Genomic DNA, 22,360 nt, shown 5'->3' on the forward strand with positions numbered 1-22,360 from the left:
TGATCGGAACATTTTCCTTTCTTGTTCATTCGGCTTTAACGTTAGTGAACATATTAAGTTGTTTTTTAAGGTAAAATATTTGCAATCAATGTAATATTACAGTAATTAAGTAGCAATACAGGTACAGTACTGCAAACTTTAAATTGTGGAGCGACAAATTATACTTTTCCAGCTACCCGATTAATATTGTATTCCTTGCTTTTCTTCGCTTAAAATTTCATTCCAACAAAATTTTTGATGTAAAACATTACTTATTTTAATAACGCACCGTTTGGGTCTACAAAAAAAGCATAAATTTAAATATTTGTCTATATAAATTGATTTTTTTACATATTCCTTATACGAACTTTAAATATGTAACAATACATATTTAAAAAAAAATTAAAAATCGGAAATAAATATATGTATCAAATTGTTTGGCCTATACGTTATTTAAATTTAAATTAATTTATTGCGTTTCACAACCATGTATTTTGTTAATCTACTGAACGTTCTACAAAGTGTGGCGCCATCACGAAGTTTATTTAGCACAAAAATGAACCATTCTAAATCTACTCAACTACAGATGTCTCTTTAAAGCAGTAGCATGCGTCTTCAATATAAATATATTTTTTTAGTTTTGCTATTGACCGCTAGAGTAAATACTATTATTTAGTTTCACTATCGTCCGCTAGAGTTAACGGAAAAACAATAATTCTTACCAGTTGGAGAGGTGAAGGTAAAATTATGTATGAAGGTGTTGATTTAAGTACAGTATCGAACAAACAACGAATGCTTTCATTTTTCTCTACAAGCGTTGAAGAGTTATGTTTATTCCAACGATTATATGAAAGAAATATGTAACCTAGTAACCTCTTTTTTAGATACTTTTCTGCCAATCACATAAGTACCTATAAAATATGACCTGAATACTTTTTTACTAGACAGAAAACAATATCGCCCTTGAGGTATTTTTTTACGAAAATGGCGCTATATAAGTTATCCAATTTTATTTTTATTATAATATCCAATTGTTAGAAACAAATATTGAATAAGAAATTGCGAATGCTTGACATAATTCAATTTAAACTAACTTACTGACTAACCGACTAACTAACCATCACGCCGTTTCCCCACAGGGGTAGGAAGAGAAAATAGAACGCCACACCAATCTGTCTTTACAAACAATCTTCGCCTCTTTAACAGATTTGTAAAAAAAATGGTAGCACCTCAAATGTAGTGAATTTTCTCATTAATTTTTCTCTTTAAAAAAATAAATATTTCTGCAACAATATTTATAAACAATTATAATAATAAAACCTTTATCCGCACCCCAATGGTGCATAGGGCACTACGTCATGTAAACGCAAAGTTATGTTGATTGTTTACACATGATAGAAAGGTGACCAGTCCAGGGTAATATTGAATAAATATTACAGTGAAAAATTCTAATATTAATTTGAATTTGAATTTTTGGATATTATTATTGAATATAAGTATAAAAAAATACTTTAAAAAAAAGTTTTGTGGCAATTTTTTTAGAAATTCATAAAATATAACTAAAACTTTGTTTTAGTCATTTTTATTTTTGGTACTTTACTCCAAACGGTTTCGACAAGCATCTTGTCATCTTCAGGGATGGAAATGTACTTATCTACCCTTTAACCATCCATTCAGTACAAATCTGTTCTTAAAGATGACCAGGAGATTGTCGAAACCAGTTGGAGAAAAGTAGTAAAAATAATGTTTTAGTTTTATTTCATAAAGTTTTGTAAAACAGCAAACTTAACTGGCAGTACACCACGGAGTCCTGGTTCCAATCGTTATGTATAGAAGTGAAGCATGGAATTGGTAAAAGGAGGATACAAGTAGACTGCAGGCAGTCAAAATGCGAGCCCCCAGACGAATGTGCGGCAAAGCTATGTATGACAAGACGTGGAATTTTGTCCCATCGTTTTTGTTTAATTTTTTATATAATAACGTAAGAACTACATATTTTTTTCGAAACTAATTTTATTTGACCAGCAACCGGGTTTCGTCGTGACCGGCATCATCAGGCTGTTCGAAATTGGCTCTTATTTTTTTTCCACAAAATTAAAAATTATGTGGAAAAAATTACTTAGTTTTTATTTTATTATATGAAATTCCAGTTCCACCAAGAAATGTCAGTACATAACTTAAATTGATTTATTTAGTGATTTTTTAAAAATCCTAACTGATCCTAACTGTCCATCAAACCTCCTCCCTTAGTTTTTCCCTCTACCTCCTTCCCTAAACTCCGTTTTTCTTTTTCCTTCCTTATTACCATAAATTTGTAATTTAATTATGATTTTTTTTAATGTCTATGTACTATAAGCGGAGGGCTGATCACTTTTCTTTCATGTGTTAACGATCGAGATAACACTGCGTTTATATGATGCAGTGCCCTATGCACCATTGGGGTGCGGATAAGGGTTTGAATGAATGTTCTATTTACCCCCTGATTGCAAATAGCTATATATGGTATCAAACGTTTTGATCAATATCACTGGTCTGTTTTTGGTTGGTTGGAGAAAATTGCTTTTTTTAGCAATAATAACCTATGTACTTATTTACTTTCTGTACAATTTGAATAAAATAATAATTATCTGTACTAGTAGAAACACATTTTTTTTATTTGATCGAAAATCTACAGATTATCTCAGATTAAATTTTCAATTAAATATACTAAGAGGTTTAACGTTATGTATTTTGCTACCAGGAGCGCATAATTTTAATGGTTAAATATTATTTAAATTCGATGGCGTTAATGTAGTTCAACAGTAAACGCACCCCTCCCTTCTAGCACTATTTATCTATAACTTATTTTTCTGTACATGAAGTTCTAACATTTTGTTTTATTTGTTATTTACAATATATTACTAGATTCAATAAAATATGAAAAAGATATAAGAAAGAAATGTAAGGCTGAACGAGGAATAATTGAAAAGATTAGGAAGAGCTCTTTGCGGTGGTATGGACATGTGGAGCGAATAGATAGCGAGAGAATGACTAAGAAAATATATGTGGCGAATGTGAGAGGGAAAACAGAACGTGGACGACCGAAAAAGACTTGGCACGATCAGATCAATCAGAACCTAAAATCGGAGGGCATGTATGACTAGATGTATGGATGTGAAGGAGGCGAGGAGTGTATGTCAGGACAGAAGAGTGAGGCGTTCCATCCTCTCTGCCTACGTGTGATGGCGGTGAAACGGCGTGATGGTAGTAGTAGTAGTAGTAGTAATAAAATATGGGGTTCACAGGTAAATAAAAATGCATGATACGTATTTTTAAACATTGTTTTTATTTAAAAATAATTATAACTAGCCAAATTTGGCAATAATTAAAGGTAATTTTGTGATTAAACATGACACGTCCAAGCAGATAAAAATGATAAAAATAAAATTATACAAAATAAATTATTCTATTACAAAGTACGAGAACTCGTGTAATACAATTATACAAAAACAATCGATGACACAATAATGTAATTTAAAATTTCCGTTTACCAATTTTTTTCCTTAATATTTAATATCCGAATCCTATTCTTAAGAAATTTTCAAACTAAATGTTTTACATTTTTTTCCATATATAATTTACATTTTTTACAATTTTTTTAAATTTAAATATTGCATCCGAAAAATTGCCATCTTGATAAATAAAATTAAATTTAAAACTAAATAACACAATTAAAATGCGGTAATTATAAAAAAATAAATGTTCACAGTTAAATGGTAGATACGTGTAATATCAATTATTTATATCTACTGAACACCAGTTATTGCGAAATTATACATGTTTTTTTAAATGCAGAAAAAAATTGCGAAAAAAATGACGGAAAATCCAAACACTTTTTTTTATTATTATCCAATTATAATATTAACTTGTGATTTTCTATGCATTAAGTACAAGATTTTTTTTCTTTTATTTCTGTTTATTTTTTTGTATTTTTTTTTGTTTTATTTTTTTCTGCATTACATCGATTACGTTTGTGTATTTTGTCCAATAAGATAATAATTTTGTTAAATATATTTATTTCTAAGTAGGGGCTATCTCCTATACATGAACACATGAGCACTTGGGTGTAATGGTTCGTCGACGAATGAATCAATTTAAAATAAAATACATGAAATGACAAATTAATTTTTAATATTTTTTTATGAAAAAATATGTTTGAAATTTGAGAAGGAATTTTCTCAGTATATAACATACAGTAAAACCTCGGTATAAAGGACTAATTGAGAGGAGTGGGTGTCCGTTACAGCCGGAAGTCCGTTTTATAAAAATTGACTTAAAATAACTCAATTAAAAAAATATGAACACTTTAAATATAAATAAATAATACAAAACGCAAACAAAATTCTATTTATCGTCTTCGGACACTTATCGGAGGGTGACGTTGCTATTTGATATCGACGCGCTTGCTTTCGGTAATCCTGCTTTGAAAAGGAATCAAGTTTTATTTGCACTTTTGAAGTTTTGAGAGATATTTTGTGATTATCATGGCAGCTAAAAATTGTTTACATGCGGCGACACTTGAATTTAAATATGAATGATTTAACCAGGACGTTTTTAATTTTTACTATTTTTAGTTGTTTTTTTTGTCTATTTGATTTGACCGGAATTTGGTCAGTGCTATCCGAAATTAGTTAATAGAGGTCCGTTATATCAAGGTTTTACTGTTTATGACTTATGGTAAGTCCTTTTTTAGCTTTTTCGAAATTACGTAGTCTTTTTGGATTTGAATAATATGATACCCACATTGTAATAATATGGCTTTACTTTGATTTAATGCAACGCTATCTATGCATCTTTTTGATTTGCACCGTTATTATTGAGAATACTGCATTCTACGTGCAATTATTTCTCCCCACACGCTGTGTAAATTGCAGGAAAATCGCACCGAAACGCCGCGTTTAAAGAGTTATCGTACGTATATTTTTAGTACAAATTTTATGCAATTGCTCTTTTCTTGATAAATGTCTTAACCTTTTCAGTGTTACAGTAAAAAAAAAGCGAAAAAATATTATTTGGTCGTTTACACCTTTTTAAGCGAGTGTCCTATATGAAATATCTTTTGCACGTTAAGTAAATTGAAATGATGTATTCGTATCTCGAAATGTCCTTATTAAGTCTTAAAATTACGGAAATAACGTTTATGGCATAGTTACGGAACGGTAAACGTAATCAATAAAGATCGAGACTCTTAATAACTATGAACATTACGAAGATGGAGACTACAACACTGTAAATACGACTTGAACATCGATAAAACACCAACTTGAACATTAATTTGAACACACGCTTGAACAATCGAAAGTTCGACTCCTAACGGACTCGTATCCGTATTTTCGTAAGCGGTTATGTTCAAACTTCTTAACCTAAATTCTATTGAGATAATCGTTAATGTGTTTAATGCATAATTAATATCTATCCTGTGTATTTTATAATCAAAAACCTGTCTATCTTGGCTACGTATTAATAATTAATTACTTCTAAACATTAAGGAATATAACTGTGATCTTAACTAACTGTTATAAAGCAGTGTTATACAATAATATAAAAAAAAACATATTTCAAATATTAACTGACTTGTTAAGTGTTTACTCATATAAAGTAAATAAATAATAATATTTTATAAAGAGTAACATTAACAAAATAATTATAAAGTTTATAAACAATTAAAAAATAATCATTTCACTTAATAACTACAATTATAACATTAAATTAATGTTTTTATAACAACAAAATGCATTACTGTAAAATCGATGATAAACTGAGTACGATTTGTTTCGTGAATTATTAATTCTAGGCCTTTATATATTCGTCAATTAATCGTAAATAATGTAAACGATATTGATTAATTAATTAAAATAATATTTTACTATATATGGCAACGTGTTTCAAGTATTTTACGAAGTTTAATAATATATGTAGGTACACAAGGACATACGAAATACAAATGAAGTGCAAAAAATATTTCACAGTAATTTTATAAAGGTTATTTCGTCAACTAACCATTGGTTAGATAAATACGAATATTTTTTTTCTCTAAAGTTTTTTAACCTTTATAAGCAGGACACAATTATTTCAAGCGCTCACGTGTATATAACATGTATAAGAAGATTATTACAATAATTACAAATATAATAGTCGTATAACATAAAAAAAATAGTAACCAAATCCGGTTCTATTGCAACTATTTATTTAAAAAAAAACTTCACAAGGAATAGTATTAAATTCAACTGATGATGGTAATTATAAACTTAATGTAAATAACAGTTTTTAGTGCTGGTTGTCGTCCGAAAAAATATTGGTCGTGTGAATAATTTTGCCCGAATCTTAAAACCGCGTTTAAAACGTGACTTATATGTTTTTTGTAATGTAGTTGTGGTCTAAGTAATTTTAATCAGTTACAAAATTATTTTTGGTAGATTATACAACCTAATTTTGTTAGGGCAATGTATTTTTTTCAAGATAACACGATTTTTTAAATACTTTATTTTTACAATTTGGTAGCGTGAATAATTAGGTTTAGTCGTATGTGGGTTATTTAGTCGTGTGAATAATTTATTTGTCTTTTTCTAAATGCAGCGTGAGTCGTATTTTTTAATGTTTTTACTTGTACTTAATTGAATTGAATATTGTATAATATCATATACCAACACTGTTATTTATACAAATTATGTAGAAAATAATAGTCTTTTGAATTACAAAGAAAAACCTTATCTTAGTAGTCTTTCACATAAAAAAATCATTGCACTGAATTATATAGTTTCTTAATATAACAATTATTTCACGAATGTGAAAAAAAATGCATAAGAGTCGTGGAAAATCAGCATGAACAAATTGTTCAAAAATATGTAACATATCTTAAAGAAAAAGCACATCATTCATATATTTCATTAAAAAAATACTAAACATAATTTTTTACACTCAATAAACTTAATATTTTCAGTAAAAAATGTTTTTTACTAGGAATAACAACACGTCACGATCCAAAAGGTTAATTGTTTTTGAGTTCTTACAATTTATTTATTATTTGTCTTGGAAACTCAATAAATACGGTTTATTAATTTTAAAAATTAATTTTTATAAGTACTAATAATGCCAAATATCAATAATTATTGTTAATTTTCTACTTATTTCATATATTTCATTTTTTACAAGATACGTACATAATTTCTTAAACCGACCAAAACGAAATTTAGGAACTATTTATTTTGTTTTATTCTTTTAATTTTATTACAATAGAATTCCGCATAAGTGTACCTTTAATACAATTTAAATGGTAAATGTATTTTTCGACACGGAAACATTCATTTAAATACATTTCGAATGTTGTATTTATTTCATTTTATACTATTTTTCAATATTGACCGAGACGTAATTCATTATAGTGTATTATTTCCACTATTACTATATAATTAAAAATCTATATTTACCGGTTTCCATAAAATATTAATTCCGAATGCTTATCACATTTTTCCGTGTTTTCTTCGTAAATGATATTTTGAAATCCGAAATTTTTGTGTTTTAAAATAATGTAAGTAATTGAAATGAAAAGGTCTTAAATGTTATTTCGAAACAATACTGTTAATATAAAAATAATCTCGAATACTTTGGGCTATTGCGAATGAATTTATTTTATACATTAAAACATCATTTTGAATTATATGACGTTTTAATTTTAATTCATATTTAAATAAGTAGATAAATCAAAGTCATTTTTGATTGGTTGAAAATAGTAGTATTAATGCAACTGGACGCTTACAATATCCACACGATTTTAAAGTAAAATTGAACTTGTATTTTGGGTGATTTATTTCAAATAAATAATATTTTCGTAGAGCGATGGGTACATTAAACGTACAATTAATGGTGAAACATACTTTTATACGATTATATGGTAAATAGGTTGATCATTCCATGAAAAACTGTGTTTTAGATCTACAACGAAAAAAACAGGTTGCATGCTTTGAATCTGTTTTTTTTTATGGTAAATATTTTTGATATTCAATAAAAGTCAAAATAATGAATATTTTAAACGCAAAAGTTCCATTATCTGTTTGTCGATGATTCCATTAATTTTTCTTCGATTCGTCGATCGCTTCATTAATTAATAATAATAAAACCCTTATCCGCACCCCAATGGTGCATAGGGCACTGTGTCATATTAACGCAGTGTTATCTTGATCGTTTACACATGAAGGAAAGGTGATCAGTCCTCCGCTTCAGGTAATGAAGTCCATGGTAATATTGGTCCATGGTAATATTGAATAAATATTACAGTGAAAAAATCACTAATATTTATTTTACCCCCCTTGGGAATCGAGCCCGGGACCTCTAGAACGGTAGCCGAGCGTGCTGACCATTACACTACGGAGGCGGACAAAAATTACTGTCATTTATCAATTTAATTTAATTTATGATCACCGTAATCTCAAATTAAAATGTCCATGTTATTTTTACGGTACGGTTATCGTCTGTACATTTTAAGCTACCGCTCCTTTAAAAATCGCGGAGTTGCATTAAAACTAGTATTTAACATATTTCAAATACACATTTTACCAAAAACTTCAGCCAAGATAATAAATCAATATTATTTTTGAATTTGGTTTGTTTTGAATCAACTGACAATCCTTTATATTATATTATTTGCAATTTCAATGATTGAACATTTGTCATTCAACCGTTGACATGGCAGAGAGCATTTTTTGTCAAAAAAATGCCAAAGTTCAAGTGATGAGTTAGTTTAAAAATTACTATTGTAGTGTGTGGGCTATAAGAAATACTTGTATCAGTATTTGTGTGTGTAGCAATGTTCTGGGCTATTGATGCTTATGTGTTATCAATCAGTTATAGAAACAATCGTGGGAAATCATAATGCTTTATCTTAAATACATAAATATTCATAACATCTTTTGGGTTATTGTTCCTTGAAATTATTATCTAATCTTTATCATTCTTCTAAAGATTCAACGGCAAATACTTCTATTTGTTCATTTCAGTGGTTAGGATGTCGTTAGATTGTATGGATTTGTGTAGTTTTTGTCAAAGTGTCTGATGAAATCGACACGCGGGTTGTTTTTTTTTTGTTTTATTGTAAAATTGTCACATTTAAAAAAATATATTATTTTAACCCCTTATCCGCACCCAATGGTGCATAGGGCACTGCATCAAATTGACGCAGTGTTATCTTGATCATTACTTACACGAAGGCAAGGTGATCACTCTTGCGCTTCAGGAGCCAGTCCAGGGTAATATTAAATAAATATTTCAGTGTAAAATCACTAATATTTATTTTCACCCCCCTGGGAATCGAACCCGGGACCTCCAGCACGGTAGCTAAACACGCTGACCATTATACCACGGAGGCGGACGAAAAAAAAAATATTATTTTGCGAAATGTTCCCCATTTTAACGTTTGAAATACGCATTCAAATTTAAACGGAAAATGAACAAGATACAATTTGTATTTTGTTTTGCTATTTCTTAAATTTTCTCCTTTATTTACATAAAATTCCGTTAACCTGTCCGGGAGTATGGACGTAAATGAACGTCAGTGCAAATTTTCCTTTAAGGAGTATCGACGTTAATGAACACCGAAGTCCGTCAGTTAGTATGATGTAGCTTGTATAACAATGACATCTGTGGATATTTGTGTGTAATTTTGTCATAATTGAAAAATATTTTGAAAAGGTATTTTTTTTAAAATTATTTTAACATAATTTTTATCTTCATAACACATCGATTGAATGAAAAATTTGTTTTTTTCATGTAAAAAGAACCCACTCCCCAGAGAAAGTCGGAAATCAATTTTTGTACTCCCGGAAAGGTTTACGTACTAAAAAACAACAAAAAAAAACTTAGATTTTTTTTTTAAATAAGATTTTGTTCAAATAAACCTAAGATTTTCCCTTCAAATAAAATATTTTTTTAAATGTGACCATTTTGATTATAATTATAGGAGTAATATTAAGTTTTTTTTTTTACATAATTAGATGACGTTGTTATGTTGTTATTCTAAAGCTTTGTTCTCGGTCAATTGACATTAAATTATTCTCCTAAAAGCGATATCTAAAGCTCATATACATATTTACAATTTTCAAAAAAAATTGTCACGAAAAAAAATAGATTTAGTTATTTTTTAAATGATGTCCAAAATATTTCCAGTTTAAAAAAAATAATAAATAATTTTTTTAAGTATGTACAGCTCTAAATATTTACAATTTTTCAGTTCAGTTAAGAAATGAAACAAAATTATTAATTGATTTTATTTTTTTTTCATATTTATTTTTGTTTATTCTTTCTTAAAATGAAGTCTGTATGAGGTTTTAATAATAGGAACATTGATTTTCTTTATTTACCAGAAATTTTAATTATTTATCACTATTCAATTTATGGCTAAAAACAGACTATTTTCAAAATATGGCAAAAATAATAAAATAAAATATTGGCACCTATAAATTTTCTTTGTTTTGGCACTATTTTGTACTCAATAAAAAGAGAAAAAAAAACACTAAAAAAAGAGAAAGTAATAGTTTGAAAATGAGATAAAATATAATTTTTAAATCTATATTGGCGAGAGTACGTTCCTTCATTTACTATCGTAAATATATTATTTTTTATTTATATACATTATATACAATAATTTCTATGTTAACCTTAAAATTACAGGTATAAACAAGATCATATTCATAAACAGCTATCTATGTTTATATATATATTATACACACCGTAAACCCCCATATAACGTTAACATAGGTACTGCAGTATCGAAGGGAACGTTATAAGGGGTAAATTTTATAAATTGAATTTTTGCATTTAAACCAGCGGAAATGGCTGAAATGAGACAATATTTAATAAAAATACAATTTGAATTTACCCTCTATAACGTTTCCTCCAATAACGCGGTACTTATCTCAACGTTTTAGGAAGTTTTACCGAATTAAACCATGAGATAATAATTTGTATACATTTTTAATTAATCTGTAATTTGTTCACACACTTGTTCCGAATTTTTAATTTTCATAAATCAAAAATTAAAATCCGAAATCGACTTTCTTAATCGAAAAACAAAAAAAAGATTTTTTCGTAAATTTAAGATTTAACAACAAATATCCTATTTTCCTAAAAGTACAAGAACCAAAGTTTACATTTTTATCACTTTGTCGAATGCCCAACGTTTCTTTTCCAATGAAGTTTCTCTCATTCTTTATAAATATTTATTTAAAATATAAATTTAACATGGATATACTTAAAATTAAACGGGAAATAATCATGGCAAAATGTTTTCAAAGGGCAAATTAATATATTTAATTCCAACAATGAAATCTTTCTACCCTCAAACCCTTTCCTCCCTTACGCCTCAAGTATCATTTTTATAGTTATTACTAACCGAACGCGCATTTTCCTTCCAAAAAAACTAACATATTGTGGAAAATTCAACAGATTTCTTAGTTTGAAACAATACGTAATTGTTTTGTAAATTTGATCATCCGTGAACTGAATCTGTAGAATTTAAAAAAAGTTTGGAAAAATAAGGCGCGTTCAATTAGTAATAACTGAATTTTCATGGTTGCTGACCCTGATTCTGTTGGCTGTGGTGTTGGTTCTGTTGCATCTGAGCCTGATGCTGGTTTTGATGCATCAAGGAAGGTTGTTGAAGAGACGGTGCAGGAGAGTGGGATAGTCCGAATCCCAGCATTCTCGGGTCTCCGTGGAGTCTCAGAGCTTGCTCCAACCGTTGCTCTTGGGCCATTCTTAAGGCCTCCCCTAGATCAGGGGACAGTCTTGCCGGACCACTTGGTCCACCTTCTAGACCCTGGGGAAAGCCTCCATTATGACGGGCGACATTCGCCTCAGCGCCAGCCGCGGCGGCTTGAGATACGGCCAACCGAAGAGCCGCTTCGGCTTGGCTGCGAAGAAGAGCCTCTGCTTGCTGCATCCTCAGTGCCGCGGTCGGATCAGGCTGTTGCTGCTGATTCAGCTGATTTTCCAAGTTGGCCATCGATCGCATAGAGTCAGCCATGGACCGCATCGTGGCTGCATTCATAGCGGCCTGTGCCGCACTCGGAGAATCACTTCCCATCGGAGGGGTTCCACTTTGATTATCCAGCAAGTTTTGCTGCTGTTGGTGGTGTTGCTGCTGCAAGTGCGCGTTGTGAGCGTTGTTGATCCTCATGGCAGCTGCCAGACTGGCGGCGGCTGCTTGGACAGCCGGGTCTACCGGAGATCCCAAAGAACCCTGAACTCCTCCCTGGGCTTGTCCCATGATTCCGGCAGCAGCTGCCGCAATGGCCGCCATTCTGTTAGCGTTGTGAAGGTCTTCAGGACCGTACTGTTGATGATGTCCATTATTAGTCGCTGTTCTCAAGAGGTCTCCGAGCTTAGGAGCGCAGTTGTTGTTGTTGTTCGGCGGCGCATCGGAACCGGCCGAAGATGGCCGACCAGTTGAAGAACTGTCAGAATGAGCAGACGGAGAGGCGCAAAGGGATCCACTCCCCAGGATCAAGCCTGATCCGGATGCGGAAACTGCGGCAAGAAGAGCTGTTTCACGCTCCCTCCTTTCGGCGGCTGCTCTGGACAGGACGTATTGGGCAGCGAACTGATGTTTGGGCTCCATACGCATATGCTCCATGTGAGACAACAGTCCTGGGGAAAAAAAACAATGCGTTAAAATTTTAAAATCAACCTTACGGAGATAGAAAAGGTAAATTTGAAACGGTAGGCCGATAAAACTCACCACTCTCGTGAGTGAAGACAGCCTGGCACACGGAACACGGCCACATCCGGAGGCTGCTGGTGAGCTGCGTCTCAGGGTGGCAGGCCAAGTGCTTCCTGAGGGATCCTTCGTTGACGTAGTGCTTGCCGCAGACCGGGCAGGGGTGGTTGGCCGTCCTCCGCTTGGCTATATAGGGGTCAGTCTTCATTTGCGGCGGGTAGGGCGACGGTGACTGGGGGACTTGCGGTGGGATCGAGAGGTCGTTCGCTCCAGAACCCATCGGAGCTCCGCCGTTGGCTGGCAGGGCGGTGTTAGTAAGAGGAGAGGGAAGGTTTGGATAGACAAAAGAGACAAACAGACAAGGTCAATGCAAGAAGCCGGTAAAGTGATCACATTTACGAAACAACACCAATTTTGTGGGATTTTGTTGATAGGATATTACGAGAATAGCTTATCGAATGTTGGTAGAATTCCATATTGAATTGTTGGGTAATATATCCAAAAGAAAACAAGGTTTGTTGGATTGAATTCTACAATTATTTATGTATATGTTAATACGTGACGCGTTTCTTCTTCTTAGAACATTATCAAACACTCAAGTGTTTGATAACACTCAAGTGTTTGATAATGTCCTAAGAAGACGAAACGCATCACGTATTAACATATACATAAATAAATGTGGAATTCAATCCAACAAACCTTGTTTTCTTTTGGATATATTACCCAACAATTATCAATGTTGCTAATAATTTAAAAAAAAAATAATACTTCCAGAATTAAATAACAAAAATTTATTTCTCAAAAAAATAAACTATTATCATAAAAGTTAGTAAGGAGAAAACCAAAACATAAATTACCCCCAACGATTTTGAAATGATAGAAAAATGATAAATGGACAATATTGACAGGATATGGATATAAATATTGGACAGGATATGAATTAGAATATGCATGAAAGCTTCCCAACGAATTCCCATCACCAATAAGGGATAAAGCAAAAAGGAATTCGGGATACAGTCAAATTGTGGGGTTCTTATTCAAAATAGACAAATTTCAAATGTGCACCTCGTACATTTGAAATTTGTCTATTTTGTTTATATTCTCAGTTAAATATATTTTTAATATTATTAATATTCCTTAGGTTATATTTTCTTTGGAAATAGACAAATTTAAAAAAAGAACCCCGCAACTTTTGCACTTTATCAAGTGCTGATATTTATTAAATTTATAAATATTTCGCAAAATAACATTTTCTTGTAAAAACTGATTTAAGTGATTTGGAAACGGATTTGAATTATTTTCAATACAATGTCATTCGACGAAACATTTATGGGGAACAATTTGAGGCAAAAGTCATCATGGTACTTCAAATATAAAAATAAACTTCTTGTGTAAAACCACTTTTGGGTTAATTAATGTAAACACTACACGAGAAGATCGGTAGTTCTCGAAACTAGTCGTATATTTAAGCTTTGTGTAAGACTTTTGCATCATATTGTTGAAGTACATTGACATCACAACATATTAAAAAAGGCCTAATTTATTGGTAACGATACTTTTCGTACAGAACAAAGTTGATATTTTATTACACGTCCAATACCCCCCAAATATTGCTTTAATTCAAAAGGTGTTCTGAATTATTGACGAAAAAGTGTCAATAATTCAAACACCCTTTATAAATATATTTTAAAAAATGCCTTGGTTCATACTAATAAAATTCAAGATGGTCGCCAAAAGTGAGATTGTTATATCGTATGAACCACGAGCAACGAAAGTAACAGAAATTAAAATTTTTAAATCATAACTTAAAAATGTAAATAAAGATGTAAAGGTTTTTTTAAATGATAAAATATTAAGATAAAATGTATTTAAACATTTTAAAGATATCAGCGCGATATTCAGAGACGTTTTGCGACCTGTAAATACAAAGTTAGACGAGCCCCCAAAACGCGGCCGGTAACGAACAGCAACTGCGGGCGTGGCTTAAACACTTACTGGCAACGCCGGACGCGTTCGGGTCCTTGTGGGTGTTCTTCATGTGCTCCATGAGAGCCTCGCCGCCGAACACTAGCTTGTGGCATATGGGGCAAGGGGTGGCGTTGGGCCCTCCGATCATCAGCGCGGCGTGTTGCTGCAACACACCAAGATGCAGCTGTAGCTCCTGCATCGGACCAACCAATCGGGCATTGCGGTCGATTGTTGGCGTGGTGTGGAGGGGCGGAGCGACAAAAGGTAAAGAAATTTTAATAAATTGCCAAGACAGAAACGAAAAATATGCGAAATTTTGAAAAAGTGAATGTGAGATAACCAAAAATTCAGATAAAGAATAAAATCGAAAAAAAACAGTAAAAATTAAAAAATCGTACATAATAATCCAATAATGGTACAAATTCTAAAATAAATGAACCTTTTCAATATAAAAACAAAACACTCGTAAAATACACTTTTTGAGTATATTAATGTAAACATTCCTTATGTCGAGTCAAATATAAAAAAAATGTTTCAATTTATATTTTCACCTGTTAATGAGAACATCTGTAGTTCTTAAAACTGGTCGTGTTTACATTAACAAACTCCGAAAATTGTCTGTTACGAGTGTGAATTTTTAAACGAAGTTAACATCAAATCTAATAAATATTATAAACGTACACTGTAAAATGAATTTCGATCCACTTAACGCATTTTTTCGTTTATAAAATATAAAAATATATCAAGAGAAAATTGATGCATTATTTGTATTCCTACATTAAAATTTAAAGCGCCAATATATAATTTATCAACTCAAAGGAGTCTCAGGTATTTAACAAAAAAACATGTTGAAATTTTCAATCTTATCACGAATAAAACACAATCTTTTAAAAATGCTAATATAACAAATAAAATATTTTTAAATAATGTTTCAATTATATAAAAAAAAATGTTATGATTTTCAATCTTATCACAAACAAACACAATCATTTACAAAATGCTGATATAACAAATGAAATATTTAAAAAGTTTTTGTTATAAAAATCTCCAAAAAGTCATGCGTGGTATTTATTAGACAATCTTATAAGTAATTTTTGGAAAGGAGAGGATATATAAATATTATAAAGTGCATTTTGGGATATTGAGGATGGAATGAAAATATAGAGTATAAATAAAAAATAAATAAACACAAATTGGGTTAGAATAAAATAAATAATATAATTTTATAATTTTATAAATTTTATATACAAATGTTATGAACCCCGTTTTTAATGAATTAAGTAAAAACTGTAAAACGTTAAATAAAAAAAAAACTTTAAAACGAGTATTCTAATCTAGAGAGCAGAAAAGTAAAATCTCTTTTCACAGTATTTTTTAAAGGCTAATTACCTTTTGTTGAACATTTGAAACACTTTGACTGTTTTTAAATACTTGTTAACAAATTTGGGTTTCTCCACTCTTCCTAAGTGGAAAAATTATGATTTGTGAACAAGTATTAAGATACACTCTAAAAGTTGTGAAATTTAGACCTTTAGACTAGAATACCCTCAAAATACGTAAATGACAACTAAAACAGCAAAACATTAGAATGTTATTCAATTTATTTTAATCGAAAACCCCATTAATATATAATTACAAATAAATAATAAAATACCAATATGTTGCACGAAAAATAAATTAAATAAAAATAAAGACAGGAGTGTGGTTCGGGAATACATACATGACTGACCTTGGAGGTGTGTGTACGAAGGCTACTCTCAGTGGCAAATCCTTTACCACATATGTTACAATGGAAAGGTCTGTTCTTGGCCCTTTCCACCTGGGCATCATGGTTTCTCAAGTGCTGCTGCAGGTTGGACAGCTGGATGAAGGCTCGTCCGCAGTCGGGAAGATGGCACTTGTACGGTCTTTCACCTGGATAAGAAAGAAACATCGATTAGTATTCAGTATTGTCATTGAGAGAATGATTTGGTTGCTGGGTTTTATGCAGTTCTTGATCAGATGAGGCGTCTTCATTGCTTCCATTTTTGGTCCAGTCCTCCAGTGTATATGCAATCATTCCTGTATTTTTTTTTATTCTGAATAAAAATCAAAAACGACATGCAGTGGGGAGTTAGAGGTAAAGCTAATGCGGCAGCGTATACAAAAGCTAACAGACATCACAAATGCCGATCAGGTGATTGTTCTGAAATTCGAGCTATAATATCCGTTCAAGGTCAAGACGTTGATAGTCGTAGTAAGTGATATCTCCATCGAAATGCAACAGCAGTTCTGAAATCGGATCCAATGTACAGACAAGTCATAATGGCATGTTAAAGTCATCCGAGAGATTCTTCATTTTTGTGATGCTTCAAGAACTCTAAGATACTGACCGCAATCAAAGAATTTGGATAGCCAGGAGCAGATTGGCAGCAGGTTGGCTGCTTTTTGGGTTGTTTGACCTTTGAGATGGTTGGATCTGCACAATACAATAAAAGAATATCTCGGATAAATTTGACATACTGGTAGAACATTGGATCTTATTCTTCGCCTTCAGGACTTGGGCATCGTGGTTCCTCAGGTGCTGTTGGAGGTTGGAGAGTTGGATGAAGGCCCTGCCGCAATCAGGCAGGAAGCACTTGTACGGACGTTCGTCTGAAAGGAATGGATAGTTTTTTGCCTGTTATTAAAGAAAACGGAACAGAAACGGAATACGTCGAAGGAGTTTTGACTAACGAAGCAATTGGTTTTATGGAAGACAAAAAATGGATCTTGTTGATAAGTTGGGATGGAGTCAGGAAAAGAAAAAATTAAAGATTTTTTGGGATAAAAAAGAGATTTTTATTTGAAATAAATACGAATCTATATTATATTATACCGATAAACTGTCTTTAGGTATTTTTTGGTAGCAAAAATAAATCAATATTTTCGAGGAAATTATTCATTAAAATTATGGCATTTTGAATACTTTATTAACGAGTATGAAAGGGATTCTTCAAATTAAGATTTATTACATTTATTAAATGGTAAAATTTTCTAAAAAAGTTATACAATTAATTAATAAAAATTATAAAAAATAATCATATTTTATATTCTGCATCCTGAAAATAAACATCATTAAATAAAACAAAAAAGTAAAATTACATAAAATTTATTTACTGTTTCAAACACTGAACATTTCTTAATTTTATCGATAGAGCTTATCTCACTATAAATTGTTATTTTCTATTTTTATTACTTTACTTTTAACCAGACTGAGCCGCAGCGATGCGCCGGGTACAGCCAGTAAATAAAAAATAACAAGTATAACGGTGCTCGCATGCTACTCGGAATTATTCACTCGTTTGGCATCCGCCTCGTAAACATTCGCGCGTTTTTCTCGACTTGCCGCCAAAAATATGTAGGCCGCCATTTTGTAGCCGAGGGCCATTTTGTTTTTCTCTTTTTCCCGCCTTTATTTTTAATCCAGACGGACTTGTCCGTGGTCAGTTCGCTTTCGGAGCGATGCGCAGGAAACTGTGTCAGAGATTTGAACAAATATTTACATATTGCAGACACGTACTGTGTTGTATGAGCGGTCGGGTGAAAATTGAAATTGAAATTAGTCGGCAAATATACACACATTGTTATTTTATGAAAATTAAACACTTGAATATACACTTTAATGAGTTTTATTTATATTTACGACTAGTTTCGAAAACGACAGATGTTTTCATCCTCTGGTACAAATTAAAACTAACAAACCAAAATATATATAGGTGTGTATATAGGTTAATAAATATAGGGAGGGGGGTTAAGGAACAAGATTTTTTGTAAAAGGAACCATTGATAATAATGGTGACGTATTTTGAAACAGTATATTATAATCATGTCATTCCACAAAGTTAATGCCGAATCAATAAATAATACACACATTGTCATACAAAAATTTCTTTGAAACAAAATATATCGAGTTCCGTGAAATTTAATGAAATAACTAACTAACTAATTAACCAATGCGTCGCTTCCGCCTCCGTAGTGTATCATTCCGGAGGTCCCAGGTTCGATTCCCAGGGGTGTAAAATAAATCAAAGTGATTTTTTTATTCTAATATTCATACAATATTATTCTGGACCTGGTGCTCGAAGCAAAGGGCTGATCACCTTTCCCTCGCGTGTTAACGATCAAGATAACATGCGTTTATATGATGCAGTGCCCTATGCACCATTGGGGTGCGGATGAGGGTTTGAAGAATGAAGACAAGTAGAGTTTTGTCTTTAGAATTTTAAAATGGAAGAGGTATCCTCGAAATGCTCCATACATGACACGTAAATATTTGAGTCAACGCAAAGTTTTTTTTTATAAAAATTGAAAATTTTTGTATAGTTGGGAAAAAAAATTATCGTAATTTTTCCCTGTTCTGCTTCTAAATATCAATTGATTAGCGAAACCTGAAAAAATATTATTTTTTAAGTTAACAAATATTTTTTGATGCTTTCTCTGGGCATTATTGAACAGTTCTGTTTCGGTAACGGTTTGTTTTATTTTTTTTCAAATAATAAATTTAACGTGTAAATGTTATTCAATTCGTTTGTGTTCTATCAATAACATCATTCAAGTCAATAATAATTCTGTACGCCAACACGTTACATGAATGACTATTTACTTACATTTCGTATGCAATGCATACTGCATAATTGATTTTCTTCACATCAGAATGCAAAAATGCATCAATTCTATTTTTAATCTTTTGGGACATCTTTGTTAGTACTGAGCGCATAGGATATTACATCGCGTCGATGTAAGATCGCAAATTGCATGAAGATAAGGTGATCAATCCTGCGCTTCAGGTACCATTCCAGGATATTATTAGCCCTAGTTAACGGGACATTCGTAAAATGCGAGTGTTTTTGCCTAGAATTTTTTCGCTCATGAATAACATGAAATTAAAGTTACTTTATATTATTTTTTTGATATTTGAACATTCGCCAATTCTACTCATGATTGACAACCACACTACTCAAATTTTTGGGACTTCTATATATATTTATGGTTCAAATTCGAAACATTGTCTTGAATCATTAGAATTTTACTAGAGACATCTACGGTGAGATATATTGAAACTTCTGTTAGATATATTGATCAAACTCGGAACACAGTGTTTGACTTCACTAAAACTTCATTAGGGATATCAATGGTGGGATAAGGGAAGCTTTTTATTAAGCAGAAACTCTTCAATTTGTATGTGAGGTCTGAATTCTGGATTATATTTACATACTTGAGAAAAATTAGAAAATATTATACAAGTTTAATATTTTATTTAAGATAACACGTGTGTGCTGTAAATGCCCAGACTTCCATTTTTTTTATTGATTTAGTGTTTAATTTGTAGAACTCCATTTTAATTTATGTAATAATTGTTAAATCAAACAGAGTTTTTGAGTCTACTAAGTTGTATTTTATTGTTAAAAAAAAAAATTGTCCTTATATTAATTTTCATGTGTTTTTTGACAATAAAATACAACTTAGTACACTCAAAAATCTGTGTTTGATTTAACAATTAATACATAAATTCCATATTCTTCTTCATCTATGTTGAGTTGTCAATTTTTTTTTTCAAATTATGAGTTGGATGGGATCCCTCAGACAAATGTGTGGCAAAACGATGTTTGGTAGATGTTCGAATGATTAAATAAGGAAAGAATGCAAGGCTGAGATAAGCACTATCGATAAAATTAAGAAAGGTGAGTTGAGATGGTTTAGACATGTGGGAGAGGAAAGTACTGTAAACAAATTTATGAGGCGTATGTATTTGGAAAAAGAAACAGAGGAAGACCGAGAAAAACTTGGCACAATCAAGAATGTCAAATACTTGAAAGCGGGCGGGTCGTAATAACCGTCGGGTATGTATGAGGAGATACATGAATGTGCGAATCTTGTATGAATCTTTGCGAAGACAGAGTGGTGTGGCGTTAAAATCTCTCTGCCTACCTCTGTTAGTTAGTTAAGTTATGAGTTGGGTGGTTTTAGCATAACATGGTCCAACTAAGATTGGTACAACATCATGTTATTGATGCAAATTTATCGGTAACATGCGTTCCGAGCGAAAAAGTTGCAATAAAAGATGGCGGCCGCGTTCCTTTTCCCGCCTATTTCGCTGTCAGCCGAGCTGCGCAACGGTCGCATTAATGCGCTCTGCGCAAGATGCAAATTTTAGGCCGGTTTTACGATCGCCGTTGTAAATATTTCGAGCGAACTATGATCCCGCACCACAATCACCTTTTCCGCGGAATTTATTTTATCTACGCAAACGACAAGAATGAATTTCCTGCAGCCTTTACGAAGCATTAAACTTGTTTTATTATGCAGTTAGATTTATGGACTAAATATTTTTATTATATTTTCCTTCTAGGATGGAAATACGTATTTTTGTTCGGTTATAGTATTTAAGAAATTTTATATCAATAGTTTTACGTATATTCTGCAATAAAATTATACTTTATTACGATATTTTATATTGCTTACTGCTTTTATTTTAATATATCTCTGACTTTTATACATTTTGCAAGGAATTGTAAAACATTAAACATAAAAAAATGTTTATACATATATGTATGCATATTTACACGTAATATAGAGAATGATTGCAAGGCTGAGGTAAATTACGATGAGTTGAGATGGTTTGGGCAAGTGAATCGAATGAGTGAAGAAAGAAATAAAATAAGGCGAACGTGGTGAGTAATAGAAGCAAAGGAAGACCGAGGAAAACTTGTCTTGATTAAGTATTTAAAATACTTGGGCATAGTCAGGCCAGGAGTCGGAATAATCGGGGAGCACTTATAAGGAGATTCATGAATGTGGAAGAGGCGAAGAATGTCATAAATCAAAAGTCTGCAATTTTCAGTTGTGCATGTTTTCGGAATGCCCATAAAATGTACTATATCCCAGCAAAAGAGGTAAAGTTAATATTTACCCACTATAGGGCAGAAAATTTTGTTTTTGCAATTTGAAGAAAAGGTATTGTTTAATTATTTTTTTAAATGTACTAAATATTTTTCAAATGGAGAAAAAACTTTCAGGTTTTACTTAAAAAAAGTGGTTTGATATTTATTTTTAATACATTGTGTTATATTTTTAAACTTTAAAAACGTTCTCCTGAAAAATCTTTTTTTTTTTTATTTATGACGTTCTTGAAAGGAGTGAGCTATATGGATGAAGATAAACGTCAAAGAAGAAAAAAGTTTAATTGAGAAAAAAAAATTAAAACGAAAAAAAAATAAAAACGAAAAAATTAAATAATAAAAAGGTTGTCGATGGCTGAAGGCAAGAACACGAATTGCTCTTGTTGCTTTGATTTTTCAGAGCCGCTAGAGCAGTGTAACGATAGAAAAACTGAACTAACTCAAACAAAGTTAGAAAGGGACACACTAGCGGTCATGTCAATGAACCGAACGAGCCCGATCATCGAACCCGGGACCATTTTATAAGCGGCCATTTTTATTTTCGAAAAACGACACGCAATAACAAATGAAAATAAAATGGCGCGTTCTCAGCGTACGCGCTGGGCCTATTTCCGTCCGGACTTTTAGAACATCCGAAACGGTTTTTGAATTTGAATTGTAGATAGTTCTTAATTCTAATACAGGACTGGGCAAAATAAAAAAATAAAAAATAAAAACATAAAAATATATATTTTTAAATTTTGAC

At 31.6% G+C, this 22,360-nt stretch overlaps 2 protein-coding genes across 2 annotated transcripts in view; both read right to left on the bottom strand.

Annotated features, from left to right (window-relative positions):
• Window positions 1–3,349: 3,349 nt before the first annotated feature.
• On the bottom strand, window positions 3,350–13,266 carry LOC148306683 (uncharacterized). The gene is made up of 2 exons (XM_088264548.1): window positions 12,749–13,266; window positions 3,350–12,657 (listed from the first exon to the last, which is right to left on the bottom strand). The coding sequence occupies exons 1-2, from the start codon at window positions 13,005–13,007 to the stop codon at window positions 11,576–11,578; spliced, it is 1,341 nt and encodes a 446-aa protein (XP_088120674.1). The 5' UTR covers window positions 13,008–13,266; the 3' UTR covers window positions 3,350–11,575.
• A 1,391-nt stretch (window positions 13,267–14,657) lies between these two features.
• Window positions 14,658–22,360, bottom strand: part of LOC148306684 (uncharacterized) — a 110,989-nt gene continuing 103,286 nt past the window's right edge. The window contains exons 7-9 of the mRNA XM_088264545.1: window positions 17,198–17,329; window positions 16,425–16,609; window positions 14,658–14,858 (exon numbers count right to left, since the gene is read on the bottom strand). Coding sequence (XP_088120671.1) covers window positions 14,658–14,858; window positions 16,425–16,609; window positions 17,198–17,329 — 518 coding nt within the window. The remainder of the gene's footprint in view (window positions 14,859–16,424; window positions 16,610–17,197; window positions 17,330–22,360) is intronic.

Source organism: Brachycentrus maculatus, unplaced genomic scaffold (assembly GCF_059751285.1).
Source record: "Brachycentrus maculatus isolate JH-2025_06_01 unplaced genomic scaffold, ASM5975128v1 h1tg000231l, whole genome shotgun sequence".
In the NCBI taxonomy this organism is placed as follows: domain Eukaryota; kingdom Metazoa; phylum Arthropoda; class Insecta; order Trichoptera; family Brachycentridae; genus Brachycentrus; species Brachycentrus maculatus.